This window comes from Salmo trutta, chromosome 27 (genome assembly GCF_901001165.1).
Source record: "Salmo trutta chromosome 27, fSalTru1.1, whole genome shotgun sequence".
NCBI lineage: Eukaryota > Metazoa > Chordata > Actinopteri > Salmoniformes > Salmonidae > Salmo > Salmo trutta.
In genome coordinates this window covers 7,490,133-7,509,050 of record NC_042983.1, presented here as the reverse complement: position 1 = coordinate 7,509,050, position 18,918 = coordinate 7,490,133, and the positions used below count along the sequence as shown (strand labels likewise).

The 18,918-nt window shown below is 44.7% G+C and overlaps 1 protein-coding gene across 3 annotated transcripts in view; it reads left to right on the top strand.

The window, feature by feature from the left end:
- Nucleotides 1-16,649, top strand: part of LOC115164229 (elongation of very long chain fatty acids protein 7) — a 36,540-nt gene extending 19,891 nt beyond the window's left edge. For all 3 annotated transcript variants that reach the window (XM_029716496.1, XM_029716498.1, XM_029716497.1), the window contains 7 exons: nt 9,486-9,574; nt 9,929-10,119; nt 10,372-10,452; nt 10,789-10,845; nt 13,888-13,993; nt 14,466-14,602; nt 14,725-16,649. In XM_029716496.1, coding sequence (XP_029572356.1) covers nt 9,486-9,574; nt 9,929-10,119; nt 10,372-10,452; nt 10,789-10,845; nt 13,888-13,993; nt 14,466-14,602; nt 14,725-14,988 — 925 coding nt within the window. In that variant the 3' untranslated portion in view covers nt 14,989-16,649. The remainder of the gene's footprint in view (nt 1-9,485; nt 9,575-9,928; nt 10,120-10,371; nt 10,453-10,788; nt 10,846-13,887; nt 13,994-14,465; nt 14,603-14,724) is intronic.
- The last annotated feature ends 2,269 nt before the right edge of the window (nt 16,650-18,918 follow it).

Below are 18,918 nucleotides of genomic sequence, written 5' to 3'. Positions count from 1 at the left end.
GGGCTGTGTACAGCTGCAGCGATCTGTAAGCTGCTCAGATAGCTGATGCTTTAAAGTTAGTGAGGGAGATATAAGTCTCCAACTTCAGTGATTTTTGCAATTCGATCCAGTCATTGGCAGCAGAGAACTGGAAGGAAAGGAGGCCAAAGGGGGTCTTGGCTTTGGGGGTGACCAGTGAAATATACCTGCTGGAGCACGTGCTACGGGCGGGTCCTGCTATGGTGACCAGTGAGCTGAGATAAGGCGGGGCTTTACCTAGCAAAGACTTACAGATGACCTGGAGCCAGTAGGTCTGGCGACGAATATGTAGCAAGGGCCAGCTGACGAGAGCATACAGGTCGCAGTGGTGGGTGGTATATGGGGCTTTGGTGACAAAACGGATGGCACTGTGATAGACTGCATCCAGTTTGCTGAGTAGAGTGTTGGAGGCTATTTTGTAAATGACATCACCGAAGTCGAGGATCGGTAGGATAGTCAGTTTTACGAGGGTATGTTTGGCAGCGTGCGTGAAGGAGGCTTTGTTGCGAAATAGGAAGCCGATTTCTAGATTTCATTTTGGATTGGAGATGTTTAATATGAGTCTGGAAGGAGAGTTTACAGTCTAGCCAGACATCTAGGTATTTGTAGTTGTCCACATATTCTAAGTCAGAACCGTCCAGAGTAGTGATGCTAGTCGGGTGGGCGGGTGCGGGCAGCGATCGGTTGAAGAGCATGCATTTAGATTTACTAACGTTTAGGAGCAGTTGGAAGCCATGGAAGGAGTGTTGTATGGCATTGAAGCTCATTTGGAGGTTTGTTAACACAATGTCCAAAGAAGGGCCAGATGTATACAGAATGGTGTCGTCTGCGTAGAGGTGGATCAGAGAATCACCAGCAAGAGTGACATCATTGATGTATACAGAGAAAAGAGTCGGCCCGAGAATTGAACCCTGTGGTACCCCCATAGAGACTGCCAGAGGTCCGGACAACAGGCCCTCCGATTTGACACACTGAACTATATCTAAGAAGTAGTTGGTGAACCAGGCGAGGCAGTCATTTGAGAAACCAAGGCTGTTGAGTCTGCTGATAAAAATATTGGCAGAGTCTTGGCCAGGTCGATGAAGACGGCTGCACAGTACTGTCTTTTATCGATGGTGGTTATAATATCGTTTAGTACCTTGAGCGTGGCTGAGGTGCACCAGTGACCAGCTCGGAAACCGGATTGCACAGCGGAAAAGGTACAGTGGGATTTGAAATGGCCAGTGATCTGTTTGTTAACTTGGCTTTCGAAGACTTTAGAAAGGCAGGGCAGGATGGATATAGGTCTGTAACAGTTTGGGTCTAGAGTGTCACCCCCTTTGAAGAGGGGGATGACCGCGGCAGCTTTCCAATCTTTAGGAATCTCGAACGATACGAAAGAGAGTTTTAACAGACTGGTAATAAGGGTAGTAACAATGGCGGGGGATCATTTTAGAAAGAGAGCCCAGATTGTCTAGCCCAGCTGATTTGTACGGGTCCAGGTTTTGCAGCTCTTTCAGAACATCTGCTATCTGGATTTGGGTGAAGGAGAAGCTAATGGTCACATTAGTGTGTTCTTCGTTCTGATTTATTTATTCAATTTGCCCGTGGTAACATTATTTGCCCTCGGCTCAACTCAAGTGATTTCAAATCAAATTTTATTGGCCACATACACATGGTTAGCAGATGTTTTGCGAGTGTAGCGAAATGCTTGTGCAACATCAAACAATTCCACAACAAATACCTAATACGCACAAATGTAAGTAAACGAATGGAATAAGAATATATAAATATATGGATGAGCAATGACAGAGCAGCATAGGCTAAGATGCAATAGATAGAATACAGTATATACATATGAGATGAGTAATGCAAGATATGTAAACATTATGAAAGTGCCTAGTGTTCCATTTATTAAAGTGGCCAATGATTTCAAGTCTGTATGTAGGCAGCAGCCTCTCTGTGCTAGTGATGGCTGTTTTAACAGTCTGATGGCCTTGAGATAGAAGCTGTTTTTCAGTCTCTCGGTCCCGGCTTTGAGGCATCTGTACTGACCTCGCCTTCTGGGTGGTAGCGGGGGAAACGGGCAGTGGCTCGGGTGGTTGTTGTCCTTGATTTATGTTTTTGCCCTTCCTGTGACATCGGGTGCTGTAGGTGTCCTGGAGGGCAGGTAGTTTGCCCAAGGTGATGCATTGTGTAGACCGCACCACCCTCTGGAGAGCCCAGCGGTTGCTGGCGGTGCAGTTGCCGTACCAGGCGGTGATACAGCCAGAAAGGATGCTCTCAATTGTGCATCTGTAAAAGTTTCATGGTTTTAGGTGTCAAGCCAAATTTCTTCAGCCCACTGAGGTTGAAGAGGCGCTGCTGTGCCTTCTTCACCACGCTGTCTGTGTGGGTGGACCATTTCAGTTTGTCCGTGATGTGTACGCCGAGGAACTTAAATCTTTCCACCTTCTCCACTACTGTCCTGTGGATGGGGGGGGGGGGGGTGCTCCCTCTGCTGTTTCCTGAAGTCCACGATCATCTCCTTTGTTTTGTTGACGTTGAATGTGAGGCTGTTTACCTGACACCACACTCAGAGAGTCCTCACCTCCTCTTTGTAGGCTGTCTCGTCGTTGTTGGTAATCAAGCCTACTACTGTTGTCATCTGCAAACTTGATGATCGAGTTGGAGGCGTGCATGGCCACACAGTCATGGGTGAACAGGGAGTACAGGAGGGGGCTGAGCACGCACCCTTGTGGGGCCCCAGTTTTGAGAATCAGTGATGTGGAGATGTTGTTTCCTACCTTCACCACCTGGGGGTGGCCCGTCAGGAAGTCCAGCACACAATTGCACAGAGCGGAGGTTGAGACCCAGGGCATCGATCTTAATGATGAGCTTGGAGGGTACTGTGGTGTTGAATGCTGAGCTATAGTCAATGAACAGCATTCTTACATAGGTATTCCTCTTGTCCAGATGTGATAGGGCAGTGTGATGGCGATTGCATCGTCTGTGGACCTATTGGGGCAGTAAGCAAATTGAAGTGGGTTTAGGGTGACCGGTAAGGTAGAGGTGATATGATCATTGACTAGTCTCTCAAAGCACTTCATGATGACAGAAGTGATAGTGATAGTCATTTCTTTCAGTTACCTTTGCATTCTTGGGTACAGGAACAATGGTGGCTTTAATGGATGTAAGTTTTATCCAGGGAAACCCGGTGCTTGAACATGTACAGCCAGTTCAGGGCATATCCTGTAGGCTTACTTGTACTCGTATCTAAATTATATATGGACATCTAGTGTTGAATGGCCCATGCATCATCCCCTTTTCTGGGTGTAGTGATGGCCCTGGGGATTTGTGCCGTTAACGGGAGCTGCTCCACTAAGACGATGGCATTTTTCCGTTTGAGCAGAAGCCCATCCTCTCCTCCGTGACCCGGTAACCGAGGAGTGAGTCAATTCGTTAGTAGGCAAACAGAAGACGGTCCTCCCCACTTCGATAGCCTCCTTTCAGCGAGGAAGCACAACTGTGTCCTACCGGAGTTCTTCACCGAAGAGTTTAGAAATCTGCCACACCCCCTTTGAATCAGATATTGTTTTCTCGAAGGAGAAAAGCATGCAAACATTTAAAAACGATATGCTACTTATCCATTTACAACGTCATTTGTTTTGATAGCTATATACATTTTGGGGGGGATTCATCCCTGTGAATGTAATTTGCCTGATGACGCGCGATTGGTGGAGAGTCTCATTTCATACAAGCGTATTTTCGTCCACTTTCATGCTCTTCGCAGTTTTTCCTCGATTACCTTTGACCTTTTTCAAAAGAAGGCCAGATACGAGAGAGGATTTAGGAGTTGAGCAAAGGCCACTGTTTCCCTCATAAACACTCTTCTGTTAAAGACTCACTGCAGTCAAATGTGATTTCCATGCGTTTTATATACATTTCCACACTGAGGTTGGAATAATATTGTGAAAATTAGTGTAAACTGTTTTTAAAAAACTGCCTGAAAATGTCAGTCTGTTTTTGTGGGATTGAGTTTTGGCCTGCCTGGTGACATCACAATGCGATAAATTAGTTAATAGACCAATAAGAAATAGTTCCAAACCTCTGCTAATAACTGCTAGTTTTTAGTTTTCCCCTTCCAAAGAGAAATTGCTCTTTGCTAAGAAGCTAGAAGCTTTTGTTTCTTTTTGACCATTTTAATTGAAAAAAATCACAGTAAGGTACTTCATTTTTACCCAGAAATGATTTGAAATTGAGATAAAAACAGTTCCATTTGACTTTTTTCCCCCAAAACCAGTCAGACATCATTTGAATGTTAAAGCTCAATATTTAACTTTTTGGGCGACCTGACCAAATTCACATAGAAATGTGAGCTATAGATCTCACTCATTGCAAGCAAGTCTAAGAAGTGGTAGATCTGTTCTATGTGTGCTATTTCTGTGCTTCCTATAAAGTTTCCTTTTTGCTGAAAATACAATATTTTTGGTTATGGAAAATATATTTCACAGCGTTTTAGATGGTACAATGGTTCTCTACACTATACTTGCTTGTTTTGTCACATAAACTGGCGCCGACAGAGATGGCCATCTCGTTTCGCGTTCTTAGGAAACTATGCAGTATTATTTCTTACACTGTTACCCCAGGAAATCTTAAGTCTCATTACATACAGCCGGGAGGAACTATTAGATATAAGAGCAACGTCAACTTACCAACATTACGACCAGGAATACGACTTAATACGACCAGGACAATGGATCGGATCCCAGCAGGCAACCCAAAACAATGTCGCCGCAGACAGAGTGGTCTTCTGGTCAGGCTCCGTAGACGGGCACATGGCCCACCGCTCCCGAGTATACTACTAGCCAACGCCAAGTCTCTTAACAACGTAGATGAAATCCGAGCAAGGGTTGCCTTCCAGAGAGACATCAGAGATTGTAACATTCTCTGTTTCACGGAAACATGGCTCACTCGGGATACGTTATCAGAGTCAGTACAGCCACCTGGTTTCTTCACGCATCGCGCCAACAGAAACAAACATCTCTCTGGTAAGAAGAAGGGCAGGGGTGTATGCCTTATGATTAACGAGTCGTGGTGTGATCATAACAACATACAGGAACTCAAGTCCTTTTGTTCACCTGACCTAGAATTCCTTACAATTAAATGCCAACAGCATTATCTACCAAGAGAATTATCTTCGATTATAATCAGTCGTGTACATTCACCCCAAGCAGACACCTCGACGGCCCTGAAAGAACTTCATTGGACTCTATGTAAACTGGAAACCACATATCCTGAGGCTGCGTTTATTGTAGCTGGGGATTTTAACAAGGCTAATCTGAAATCAAGGCTCCCTAAATTTTATCAGCACATCGAATGCGTGACCCAGGCTGGGAAAATTCTGGATCATTGCAACGCATAGTAAGCCATCTCTCGCCCTCCTGTTGGCAAATCTGACCACGACTCCATTTTGTTGCTCCCAGCCTATAGACAGAAACTAAAACAGGAAACGCCCGTGCTCAAGTCTGTTCAACGCTGGTCCGACCAATCTGATTCCACACTTCAAGATTGCTTCGATCACGTGGACTGGGATATGTTCTGGATAGCGTCGAACAACATTGATGTATTCGCTGATTCGGTGAGCGAGTTTATTAGCAAGTGCATTGGTGATGTTGTACCAACAGCGACTATTAAAACCTTCCCCAACCAGAAACCGTGGATTGATGGCAGCATTCGCGCAAAACTGAAAGCGCGAACCACTGCTTTTAATCAGGGCAAGGCGACCAGAAACATGACCGAATACAAACAGTGTAGCTATTCCCTCCACAAGGCAATCAAACAAGCTAAGCGTCAGTATAGAGACAAAGTAAAGTCGCAATTCAACGGCTCAGACACGAGAGGAATGTGGCAGGGTCTACAGTCAATCACGGACTACAAAAAGAAAACCAGCCCCGCCGCAGACACCGATGTCTTGCTCCCAGACAAACTAAACAACTTCTTCGCTCGCTTTGAGGACAATACAGTGCCACCAACACGGCCCGCTACCAAAACCTGCGGACTCTCCTTCACTGCAACGTGTTAACCCTCGCAAGGCTGCCAGCCCAGACGGCATCCCTAGCTGCGTCCTCAGAGCATGCGCAGACCAGCTGGCTGGTGTGTTTACGGACATATTCAATCAATCCCTATCCCAGTCTGCTGTTGCCACATGCTTCAAGAGGGACACCATTGTTCCTGTTCCCAAGAAAGCTAAGGTAACTGAGCTAAAAGACTATCGCCCCGTAGCACTCACTACCGTCATCATGAAGTGCTTTGAGAGACTAGTCAAGGATCATATCACCTCCACCCTACCTGACACACTAGAGCCACTCCAATTTGCTTACCGCCCCAATAGGTCCACAGATGACGCAATCGCAATCACACTGCACACTGCCCTAACCCATCTGGACAAGAGGAATACCTATGTAAGAATGCTGTTCATCGACTACAGCTCAGCATTTAACACCATAGTACCCTCCAAACTCATCATTAGGCTCGAGACCCTGGGTCTCAACCCCGCCCTGTGCAACTGGATCCTGGACTTTATGACGAGCCGCCCCCAGGTGGTGAGTGTAGGAAACAACATCACCACCCCGCTGATCCTCAACACTGGGGCCCCACAAGAGTGTGTTCTCAGCCCTCTCCTGTACTCCCTGTTCACCCATGACTGCGTGGCCATGCACGCCTCCAACTCAATCATCAAGTTTGCAGACGACACTACAGTGGTAGGCTTGATTACCAACAACGACGAGACGGCCTACAAAGAGGAGGTGAGGGCCCTCGGAGTGTGGTGTCAGGTAAACAACCTCACACTCAACGTCAACAAAACAAAGGAGATGATCATGGACTTCAGGAAACAGCAGAGTGAGCACCCCCCTATCCGCATTGACGGGACAGCAGTGGAGAAGGTGGAAGGTTTTAAGTTCCTCGGTGTACACATCACGGACAAACTGAAATGGTCCACCCACACAGACGGTGTGGTGAAGAAGGCGCAACAGTGCCTCTTCAACCTCAGGAGGCTGAAGAAATTTGGCTTGTCACCAAAAACACTTACAAACTTTTACAGATGCACAATCGAGAGCATCCTGTCGGGCTCTATCACCGCCTGGTACGGCAACTGCTCCGTCCACAACCGCAGGGCTCTCCAGAGGGTAGTGAGCTCTGCACAACGCATCACCGGGGACAAACTACCTGCCCTCCGTGACACCTACACCACCCGATGTCACAGCAAGGCCAAAAAGATCATCAAGGACAACAACCTCCCGAGCCACTGCCTGTTCACCCCTCTATCATCCAGAAGGCGAGGTCAGTACAGGTGCATCAAAGCGGGGACCGAGAGACTGAAAAATAGCTTCTATCTCAAGGCCGTCAGACTGTTAAACAGCCATTACTAACATTGAGTGGCTGCTGTCAACATACTGACTCAATCTCTAGCCACTTTAATAATTAAAAATTGGATGTAAAAAATGTATCACTAGTCATTTTAAACAATGTCCCTTTATATAATGTTTACGTACCCTACATTACTCATCTCATATGTATACACTCTACTCTTTACCATCTACTGCATCTTGCCTATGCCGTTCGGCCATCGCTCATCCGTATGTTTATGTACATATTCTTATTCAGTCCTTTACACTTGTGTTTATAAGGTGGTAGTTGTGAAATTGTTCGATTACTTGTTAGCTATTACTGCATGGTTGGAACTAGAGGCACAAGCATTTCGCTACACTCGCATTAACATCTGCTAACCATGTGTATGGGACCAATAAAATTTTATTTGATTTAGGCAAACTATCAGAATTTTAGCAACCAGGAAATGGCAGAGCGATATCTGTATAATGCACCTTTTTTTAAAGCTTACTTATCTTGGAAGTTTCACATGGCAGGCTTTGCCAGATAACACTGTGTATCCCGTAGTCTGGAACTTTCTACACGGCCTGTTCTGTTGGATTTTGTAGACTTCTCCAACTCAAACCGGCAGTCTCTTCTCAGCTACACGCTGCGCACAATACTTGTTTGTATTTTGGAATACTTTTAAGTGAAGTACTTCCAATGGACTGAATTTATAGTTTCAGGCATGTAGGATGATCTTGAATTGTGTGGATCTTTTAGAATCGATTGGTTTCTTGGTGTCTCCAGTTATGGGAAAGAGACCAAGGGTTCAGCTCGTCTTCCTCCCCCCACCCTTCTAGGAATGTAAAGGGACTGCTTCACATGGCTCTAAATGTTGTCTTGTTTTACTAGTACTTAGGCCTACATCATGTTAGGCTGAATCTTAAAGAGCATTGTGTCTCATGGGTTAAATAAAATATTGCATGACGGCTTAGCTATCCACTGGTTTAGTTTGCAGTAGACTGTTTGAATGGAAATCTGACATGGACATGGTGTACATGTCAGTCAGCAATCCACTTGTGTTGAGTATTGGCCTAATTGTTCTAGAATGGAGCTTTGTTATCTGGCTTGGCATTCTGTGTCTTCAGGTTGTAATTTTATTGAATAGAGAGATGTCAGGATAGTAACCCTAGCCTCATGTAGCTGTTCTCTGTAAATGCCATTTATCCTTAGCTCCCTCCCTCTTAATGGGTATCATTGGTTGACCGATCCAGTGTTGCTCCTTAATCTGTCTGTGTGTATCCTAATCTTTCCCTCCCGCTTAGCAGCAGGCGAGTCGGCTTGGGAACGGTAGACTGATATTTAGAATGCAGGTCATCTTGAATGGGAAGACGTTGAGTAGGACTACATGGCCTATTAGTTGTATAACTGAATGATTATAATATTGTCTTCATTATAATGACTGTCCCTGTGTGCACGTGTGCCACGCACTCCAGTGAATGAGTGCTTTGCTGTTCCCTGCATGCTGACTGTCTGTATTTCCAAATGGCACCCCATTCACTATTTAGTGCACCAGAGCCCTATGGGTGAGGAAGACTGACTGATGGCCATTGTACTGTCAACACTCCATCCCTTGTCTTCCAATGAGATACTGACCAAGAGGAGAGAGAGAAATGCTGATTAGACTTGTTTCACTTCAACAATACAGCCTTTCATTCAGGGCTGGTATATTGTATATGACCCATCCACTTTGGTCACAGAGTATTTGAATATGGTACATGCTTATTTATTAGAGGGAAATGGGGTGATCCAGGACTAGATCATGTAAATGTTATGACCATTTAAGTCAAGAGAGTAAGATTGAGATTTAAGGGATGTTATTTCATGTGGATCATCCCGTCCAAGAAAACTACTGTAGGACTGCCTGAACGTTTAGTGCTAAACGGAATTCTTGGGACATCCCTACCCTTAACCCTACCCTTAACCCTGAGCTAACCCACACTCTTTTACATTTCTACTTCAATTGGGTGACGTCATAGTTGGATGTCCCAAGGATCCCCGATAGCAAGAACCACTGTCTTACCTCTGTCACAGCACTGATCTCTAACCTCTGACCTGTGTGTTTCCTCCTCCAGGACGGCTACAGGAGCTCAGAGAGACATGGAGTTCAGGGATCTAACGGCCAGGGCCGGACTCTGGTATGAAAACTTCATGAAGAATGCAGGTGAGGATCCATCACTAACTGCTGTCCAGCGATGCATAGATTTTTAGTTTTGGTATTAAAAAGGTAAATGCACAATTCCAGTGTAAGCCAGAGGATAACGCATAAAAGCATTATGCAACATTCTCTTCCATTGTGTTACTTGGTGGAAACGGACAGATATTGACTCTTCATCTAGCCATGGTTGGTCTTTTGGGGTTGATGAAATGGCGCTAGTAATTACAAGCCATGGGAATCGACTCTAAATCTAACCCTCTTAAACTTGTTCGTATTGGTGCATCTCAGTTGAATGGTTGGCTAGATAGCATGATGTATTGAGTTATGTTGAATCACACTCAACCCTTCTCTGCTTTCCAGACCCCAGGACAGAAGACTGGTTTCTCATGTCGTCGCCGCTCCCCCAAACCATAATAATCGTGGCGTACATCTACTTTGTCACCCGGCTGGGGCCCAGACTCATGGAGAACCGCAAGGCCTTCCACCTCAAAGAAGTTCTCATTTTCTACAACTTTAGCGTGGTCGCCTTGTCCCTCTACATGTGCTATGAGGTGGGTCTCTTTCTCAATGGACTTCTGACAGGCTCTAGTGTTTGTTACTGCCTCGTCAAGCAATACGATCTTGTTTAGCAGCAAACTCAACAATCGTGATTTGTAATTTAATACTTTACACTACATTCTTTAGTTTCAATGTGGAGACAATGCATTTCAGTTGGCGTCTAGTCTTTGTTTAAAGGAGAGCAAGTGCAACAACAACTGTGTTGTGATTAGGAGTATGTTTTAATGAATTGTCTCTTACTGTAGTATGTGATGTCGGGCTGGGGGACGGGCTACACGTTCCACTGTGACCTAGTGGACTACTCGGACTCGCCGCAGGCAGTGAGGGTAAGAGCTGTAGAATGTGGCGCAACCTGCTACAGTACAGGTAGAGATCTTCAAACTACTAGTGCTGGTAGTTCCTTTGTCTCTATTAACACCCATTCACCTGTGGATTCCTCCACTGACTCTAGAATGCTAACAAACTGTTGGAACAAAGAATCATTGAGAGCAGGCCATTCCATAGCCGTGATTCACACCACGTTTTCTGTGTTGCATAATGTCATTAGTCGTGTGGTGAGGCCTGTTAGGTCACCACCATTTTGAATTGAATGGTTTTGCTTATCTGTAAGAAATGTAATTATTCCTGTCTTGCTACAAATAACCTCGCTCTCTTCCTTTTAGATGGCTGGGACGTGTTGGCTCTACTACTTCTCAAAGTTCATAGAGATGTTGGACACAGTAAGCTGATTCCCTTTAGTATAGCTTTCTGACTGTTTGTGTCTCGCTTGTTCAGTTGTCTGTTTTTTTTCTTTGTCTTGTTCTGTTAAAGGCCCAATGCGGCTGTTTTTATATCAATATGAAATCATCTCTGGGTAGCAATCAAGTACCTTACTGTACTTGAAGCACCAGTGACTAGATCAATACAAAAGTGGTCAGATGAAGCAGATGCTATGCTACAGGACTGTTTTGCTAGCACAGACTGGAATATGTTCCGGGATTCCTCCGATGGCATTGAGGAGTACACCAGATCAGTCATTGGCTTCGTCAATAAGTGCATCGATGACGTTGTCCCAACAGTGACCGTATGTACATACCCCAACCAGAAGCCATGGATTACAGGCAACATCCGCACTGAGCTAAAGGTTAGAGCTGCTGCTTTCAAGGAGCGGTACTCTAACCCAGAAGCTTATAAGAAATCCCGCTATGCCCTCTGACTTACCATCAAACAGGCAAAGTGTCAATACAGGACTAAGATCACATTGTACTAGACCGGCTCTGACGCTTGTCGGATGTGGCAGGGCTTGCAAACCATTACAACCGATGTGAAATGGCTAGCTAGTTAGCGGTGGTGCACACTAATAGCGTTTCAATCGGTGACGTCACTCGCTCTGCTACCTTAAGTAGTTGTTCCCCTTGCGCTGCAAGGGCCGCGGCTTTTGTGGAGCAATGGGTAACGATGCTTCGTGGGATGTCAGTTGTTGATGTGCGCAGAGGGTCCCTGGTTCAAGCCCAGGTTGGGGTGAGGAGAGGGACGGAAGCTATACTGTTACAGAAGCACAGTCGAGAGCCGCCCAGTGACACGAGCCAACCAGACGAGCTGAACTACTTAAATGCTCGCTTCGAGGCAAATAACACTGAAACATGTATGAGAGCACCAGCTGTTCCGGAAGACTGTGTGATCACGCTGTCCGCAGCCGATGTAAGACCTTTTAAACAGGTCAACATCACAAGGCCGCAGGGCCAGATGGATTACCAGGATGTGTGCTGCAAGCATGTGCTGACCAACTGGCAAGTGTTTTTCACTGACATTTTCAACCTCTCCCTGTCCGAGTCTGTAATACCAACATGTTTTAAGCAGACCACCATAGTCCCTGTGCCCAAGAACATTAAGATAACCTGCCTAAATGACTACCGACCCGTAGCACTCACATCGGTAGCCATGAAGTGCTTTGAAAGGCTGGTCATGGCTCACATCAACACCATTATCCAAGAAACCCTAGACCCACTCCAATTTGCGTACCGCCCCAACAGATCCACAGATGATGCAATCTCTATTGCACTCCACATTGCCCTTTCCACCTGGACGAAAGGAACACCTATGTAAGAATGCTATTCATTGACTACAGCTCAGTGTTCAACACCATAGTGCCCTTAAAGCTCATCAATAAGCTAAGGACCCTGGAACTAAACACCCCCCTCTGCAACTGGACTTCCTCACAGGCCGCCCACAGGTGGTAAGGGTAGGTAGCAACACATCCGCCACGCTGATCCTCAACACAGGGGCCCCTCAGGGGTGCGTGCTCAGTCCCTGTTCACTCATGACTGCACGGCCAGGCATGACTCCAAAACCATCATTAAGTTTGCCGAAGACACAATAGTGGTAGGTCTGATCACCGACAACGACGAGACGGCCTATAGGGAGGAGGTCAGAGACCTGGCCGTGTGGTGCCAGGACAACAACCTCTCCCTCAACGTGATCAAGACAAAGGAGATGATTGTGGACTACAGGAAAAAGAGGACCCAGCACGCCCCCATTCTCATCGACGGGGCTGCAGTGGAGCAGGTTGAGAGCTTCAAGTTCCCTGCTGTCCACATCACCAACAAACTAACATGGTCCAAGCACACCAAGACAGTAGTTAAGAGGGCACGACAAAGCCTATTCCCCCTCAAGAGACTGAAGAGATTTGGCATGGGTCCTCAGATCCTTAAAAGCTTCTACAGCTGCACCATCGAGAGCATCCTGACTTGTTGCATCACTGCCTGGTATGGCAACTGCTCAGCCTCCGACCGCAAGGCACTACAGAGGGCAGTGCGTACAGCCCAGTACATCACTGGGGCCAAGCTTCCTGCCATGCAGGACCTCTATACCAGGCGGTGTCAGAGGAAGGCCCTAAAGATTGTCAAAGACTCCAGCCACCCTAGTCATAGACTGTTCTCTCTGCTACCGCACGGCAAGTGTTACCGGAGCGCCAAGCCTAGGTCCAAGAGGCTTCTAAACAGCTTCTACATCTAATCAAATATCTACCCAGACTATTTGCATTGCCCCCCCACTCTCCCTCTTTTACACCGCTGCTAGTCTGTTGTTATCATCTATGCAGAGTCACTTTAATAACTCTACCTACATGTACACAGTACCTCAACTAACCGGTGCCCCCGCACATTGACTCTGTACCGGTACCCCCCTGTATATAGTCTCGTTGTTGTTATTTTACTGCTGCTCTATAATTACTTTTTACTTTTATTTCTTGTTCTTATATGTATTTTTTTAACTGCATTGTTGGTTAAGGGCTCGTAAGTAAGCATTTCACTGTTAGGTCTACACCTATTGTATTCGGCGCATGTGACTAATAAAATTTGATTTGTAATAGGTTTCCATTAATTTGAGCAAAAATAGCTTTTTAGCTAAATTACTTCTCAAGCAATAATTTTACTAGGACTGTCTGTAAGTGGTCTGAGTGGGGAGAGAGAAACTGAAAAATAGCAGTTATTGGCAAAGCGGTTTGGAACACTTTATTGGTTTATTCACCAATTTACTGCATGGTGATGTCACCATGGAAAGCAGACACTCCCGCTCGATCAAACCTGCTGATTTAGAAGGTCCTGTGTAGATTGTATTTTCAACCAGCAACTTTTAGGAAATTACACTGATCACATTTTTTCACACTTTCACAGTGTTAGTTTCATCAGCTGTTGTACAATATAATATAAACCACAGGAAGAAACAGAATTTTGACTGCACTGGGCCTTTAAGTTAAATGGCTGAATTCTCCCTTCTTTCAGATCTTCTTTGTTCTGAGGAAGAAGAACAGTCAGATTACGTTCCTCCATGTCTATCATCACTCTATCATGCCCTTTACCTGGTGGTTTGGGGTCCGGTTCGCTGCAGGTACAGTATACAAGTGCTTGAATTGGTACAGTGACTGTATTAGCACATTGGTGTCCTGGTCCTATAAGAGATCTTTGTCACCTCCCACGAGCCGGGTTGTGACAAACTCATTCTTATGTTTAATAAATGTAGTGTGCGCGTGTGTGTGTGTGTGTGTGTGTGTGTGTGTGTGTGTGTGTGTGTGTGTGTGTGTGTGTGTGTGTGTGTGTGTGTGTGTGTGTGTGTGTGTGTGTGTGTGTGTGTGTGTGTGTGTGTGTGTGTGTGTGTGTGTGTGTGTGTGTGTGTGTGTGTGGCAGGCTTACAATGATGGCAAAAAACAACATTTAAGAGTGCGCTGACCCTGGTGCTAGAGGGGGTACGCAGCTGGAAGTTGAATGTTTTTGAAGGGGTACGGGATTATCAAAAGTTTGGGAACCACTGCTCTATAGAACAAACAAAATCATAACTGCTAATTGCTCATCTCGTTCTCTAGGTGGCCAGGGGACATTCCATGCCCTGTTGAACTGTGTGGTCCATGTCATCATGTACTCCTACTACGGCCTGTCTGCCCTGGGCCCCGCCTACCAGAAGTACCTCTGGTGGAAGAAGTACCTCACCACTATTCAGCTGGTACGTACTGCACTGCACTAGTGTGGGAGTTGAATTTGAATCAGAAGTCATACGTTTTTATGAACAAGGATATGATTATGTTAAAAACAAGTCATATTTGACCTTCCTCTGTCTGTCCTCAGATCCAGTTTGTGATCATTACCACCCACATCTGGCAGTACTTCTTCATGAAGGACTGTCCCTACCAGTTCCCCATCTTCATCTACATCATTGGCCTCTATGGCCTGGTCTTCCTCCTCCTCTTCCTCAACTTCTGGTACCACGCCTACACCAAGGGAAAGAGGCTTCCCAAGGTACTTCAGGCCAAAACCTGGGCCCACCCCTACAACAAAACCAACGGCGAAATAACCAATGGGAATGGTTTCCACTGTGACAAGGATAAGTGACAGGAGATCAATCAATCAGGCTCACGATCAAGGGTCGATCTCATTTGAATATGAGCCTATTCATGAACTGAAATTAGACATGGAATTTAGAGTACTGAGGTGTATTCACTAGGAACCAAACGGAAAGGTACCTACCTGAATTTGTCTAATAGAAACTGTCTTTTTCCATTGCAACATTTTTTGGACTAATGATTACATCCCAGGTTAGGTATGCAGGAGTTTTGTTTTCCAATATAAAAGTCACTGCACTATTGAACTGAAAGAGAATTGACCCCTCACCTCTGGACCTTCTGATATTTTATTTTCTCTCTGCTACAGCAATCTCTCAGAGTTATGACCCAAAGCTCTACTGGACTTTTTGTATTAGATATTTTAAAGTTTTATACCTGTGCATTTCTTTCCTGTTCAGGGTAAAGGCACAAGTTGAGTGTTTTTTTATTTTATAAATAGATTGTATTTGTTAGACGTGTGTTAGGTTAGCCAATGTTGGGGCAGTTCAGTAGCTTTGTCCCACCAGCCCAAATGACCTCTGCTGTTTAGAGTTGGTGCTGAACCTCTCTAGCTTTGGCTGTAGAATTCAGCTTTATAATGTGACCTTGCTTTCAGCTGGTTTCTATATTTCAATACCTGTACTTTTTTATAATTTTAATACATTGTCTGTGCATTTAATTGTAAACATTTTATATATTCTGCTACTGAAAGTCTAGCAGGATTTTGTCTGTCTGAGTATGTGAGCCATCTTCCATAGTTGAGGCCTGATGTATTTCCTGGGTCTGGTCACATGGCTGAGAAAAACTCTGGGCCCTACCCATAGTACACCTGTAATGGTGGAAGGATACAGCATAACCATTTTGCCAGTAAGAACCGATGTTTACATGTATACTGAGTGGAGTGTATTGGTGTTGACCCCCCCCCCCTTTCATAAATTCCGCACCCATTTCTCTCTGGTTTGAGTCACAGCCTCTACTGGTGCTGAGAAACTTTGGATGCCAACCTGCTCCTACTGTTAAAGAGCTGTAGGCCTACTTGAATCTCATTGAAATCTGTCTGTATTATGTCCAACAGAAGTGACGGTGTGACATTTTGAAGCCAGAGAGAAAAGCGTGGCACTGTTCTTGCAGGAACTGGAGCAGAGTGCACATTTCGCTTTAGCTCTGTCGCAAGCAAAGAACGACACATTTAAAAAAATAAAAAAATAAAAAAAACTGTAGCCATTGTTTACCACTGCATGCATATACGTTTTATATCCACTCTTCCAAATTGAGTTCAGTCCTGATGCCATGCTTATGACAGTTAGTATGCTTTCTCACTGGGTGTGTTCACATTTGGTTTTTCGCCTCCGAGCTCTGCTCAACTGGTGATTGAGGACACAGCATTAGCTAAGTGTAGGATGGGCCTCCACAGGTGTAGTAAAACCCCAGTGCCTTGGGTGTAGGCTGAGTCCAATAAGCAACAGCGATCTATCTGATTTTAAATGTATTTGCTGATGTTAGTTCTAGTGTGAGCATGTTATCCACATGGGTTACTGTTCAGTGCCTTTGTCTAAGCCCCTCCAGCTCCACGTTGTCCTCCAGACATGTCGCTAATTCTGTATAAAAACAGTCATGTGTAAAGTAATTATTTTTGTATTTATATAAAAATAAATGCTGTTTTATACATCACCTGTGTTCTATTCTTGGGGCTTAGTTTGTAGCAGTTCAAATATTTGCTTCAGCATATTTTACTGTTTTCAACAGTCATTCACCCACAACCAATGCTGGATATTAGAAGTAGTAGTATAACTTTTTGAAAATGGATGAATCTGGAGTCCACATTTTGATAATTTTAGACACTGGAATGATGAAGGTAAAAGCAGCACAGCTGACCTGAGGCACATGAACACTCCTCTGAGAACATATCAATACATTTTTTCCCACGGGGAGGTGCTTTGAAACTAATGTTTTACACTGGTCTGTAACTACACTATAATTATTTCAATCAGTTTTTGTTCATTTAAAAAAAATTATTATTCAGAATTGTCTTACAAACACTTCAACCTTTTGAGAACTGAAATTGTTTGTGGACATTGATTAGAGCCTGAGCTTTAATGCAACGAAATGACACTATGAGCCCAATTCAGACCATTAAATTAAGGTGTGGCGGAGGTGTGTACAGATACGCCATATTCTGACCTTGATTTAGGCTAATTCCACCACCTTTATGTGCGAGGAAACCATGAAGGTCTAGCGAACCTACCAGTTCCAAGCTGGAAAAGCATCTACTTTGGATTTGGAGAATGGTGTTATTTCTATCAAAAAAATAATATTTGTCACATGAGCCACATACAACAGGTATACCTTACCGTGAAATGCTTACTTACAAGCCCTTAACCAACAATGCAGTTCAAGAAATAGCACTAAATATATACACTGCTCAAAAAAATAAAGGGAACACTTAAACAACACAATGTAACTCCAAGTCAGTGTGTCAGCAGTTCCTGCAAGAGGAAGGCATTGATGCTATAGACTGGCCCGCCCGTTCCCCAGACCTGAATCCAATTTAGAACATCTGGGACATCATGTCTTGCTCCATCCACCAATGCCACGTTAAACCACAGACTGTCCAGGAGTTGGCGGATGCTTTAATCCAGGTCTGGGAGGAGATCCCTCAGGAGACCATCCGCCACCTCATCAGGAGCATGCCCAGGTGTTGTAGGGAGGTCATACAGGCACATGGAGGCCACACATACCACTGAGCCTCATTTTGACTTGTTTTAAGGACATTACATCAAAGTTGGATCAGCCTGTAGTGTGGTTTTCCACTTTAATTGTGAGTGTGACTCCAAGTCCAGACCTCCATGGGTTGATAAATTGGATTTCCATTGATTATTTTTGTGTGATTTTGTTGTCAACACATTCAACTATGTAAAGAAAAAGTATTTAATAAGATTATTTATTTCATTCAGATCTAGGATGTGTTGTTTAAGTGTTCCCTTTATTTTTTTGAGCAGTATATTTACTAAATAAAGTAAGAAATGGAGTAAAATAAAAAGCAACAATAAAACAAAGAGGCTATACACAGGGGGTACCGGTTAGTCGAGGTAATTTGTACATGTAGGTAGAGGTAAAGTGACTACGCATAGATAAACAGTGAGTAGCAGCAGTGTGAAAACAAAGGGGGTGGGGGGGGGGGGTCCGGTACCGCTTGCTGTGCGGTAGCAGAGAAAACAGTCTGACTTGGGTGGCTGGAGTCAGTGACAATTTTTTGGGGCCTTCCTCTGACACCACCTAGTATATAGGTCCTGGATGGCAGGAAGCCTGGCCTCAGTGATGTACTGGGCCGTACGCACTACCCTCTAACGCCTTACGGTCAGATGCCGAGCAGTTGCCGTGATGCAACCGGTCAGGATGCTCTCGATGGTGCAGCTGTATAACTTTTTGGGGACCCATGCCAAGTCTTTTCAGTCTCCTGAGGGGGAAAAGGTGTTGTCGTGCCCTCTTCACGACTGTCTTGGTGCGTTTGGACCAGGATAGTTTATTGATGTGGACATGTGACGTTTAGAACTCATACAGTAGGCCCAACATTGGGCCTACTCACACAAAATCATTCAGAATATCTGGAGACATTTTATGTACCTCTTTTGGGTCAAGTGAAGAGGGAGGAAAATGTTACATGCCATATGTACATCAGAGTTTAAGTCACATTCTGAATCATCTTTATTTATGCATGAAGTGTAGAGGAGTATATTCCCCCATTAATCAACCAGAACTAATCTCCCTGGTGTAGGCCTATAAGAAACTTGGAATACTCTCCATTTTCCCCTATTAGTTTATGCATCAGCTAGGTTACTTTTTAAAAAAGTGTGCATTTGGTGATAAAGATTAATATTTGAGAATGACAATGTGTATGTGAAAGCTGATTAAAATGCATAATACCAACAACTTTTTAACA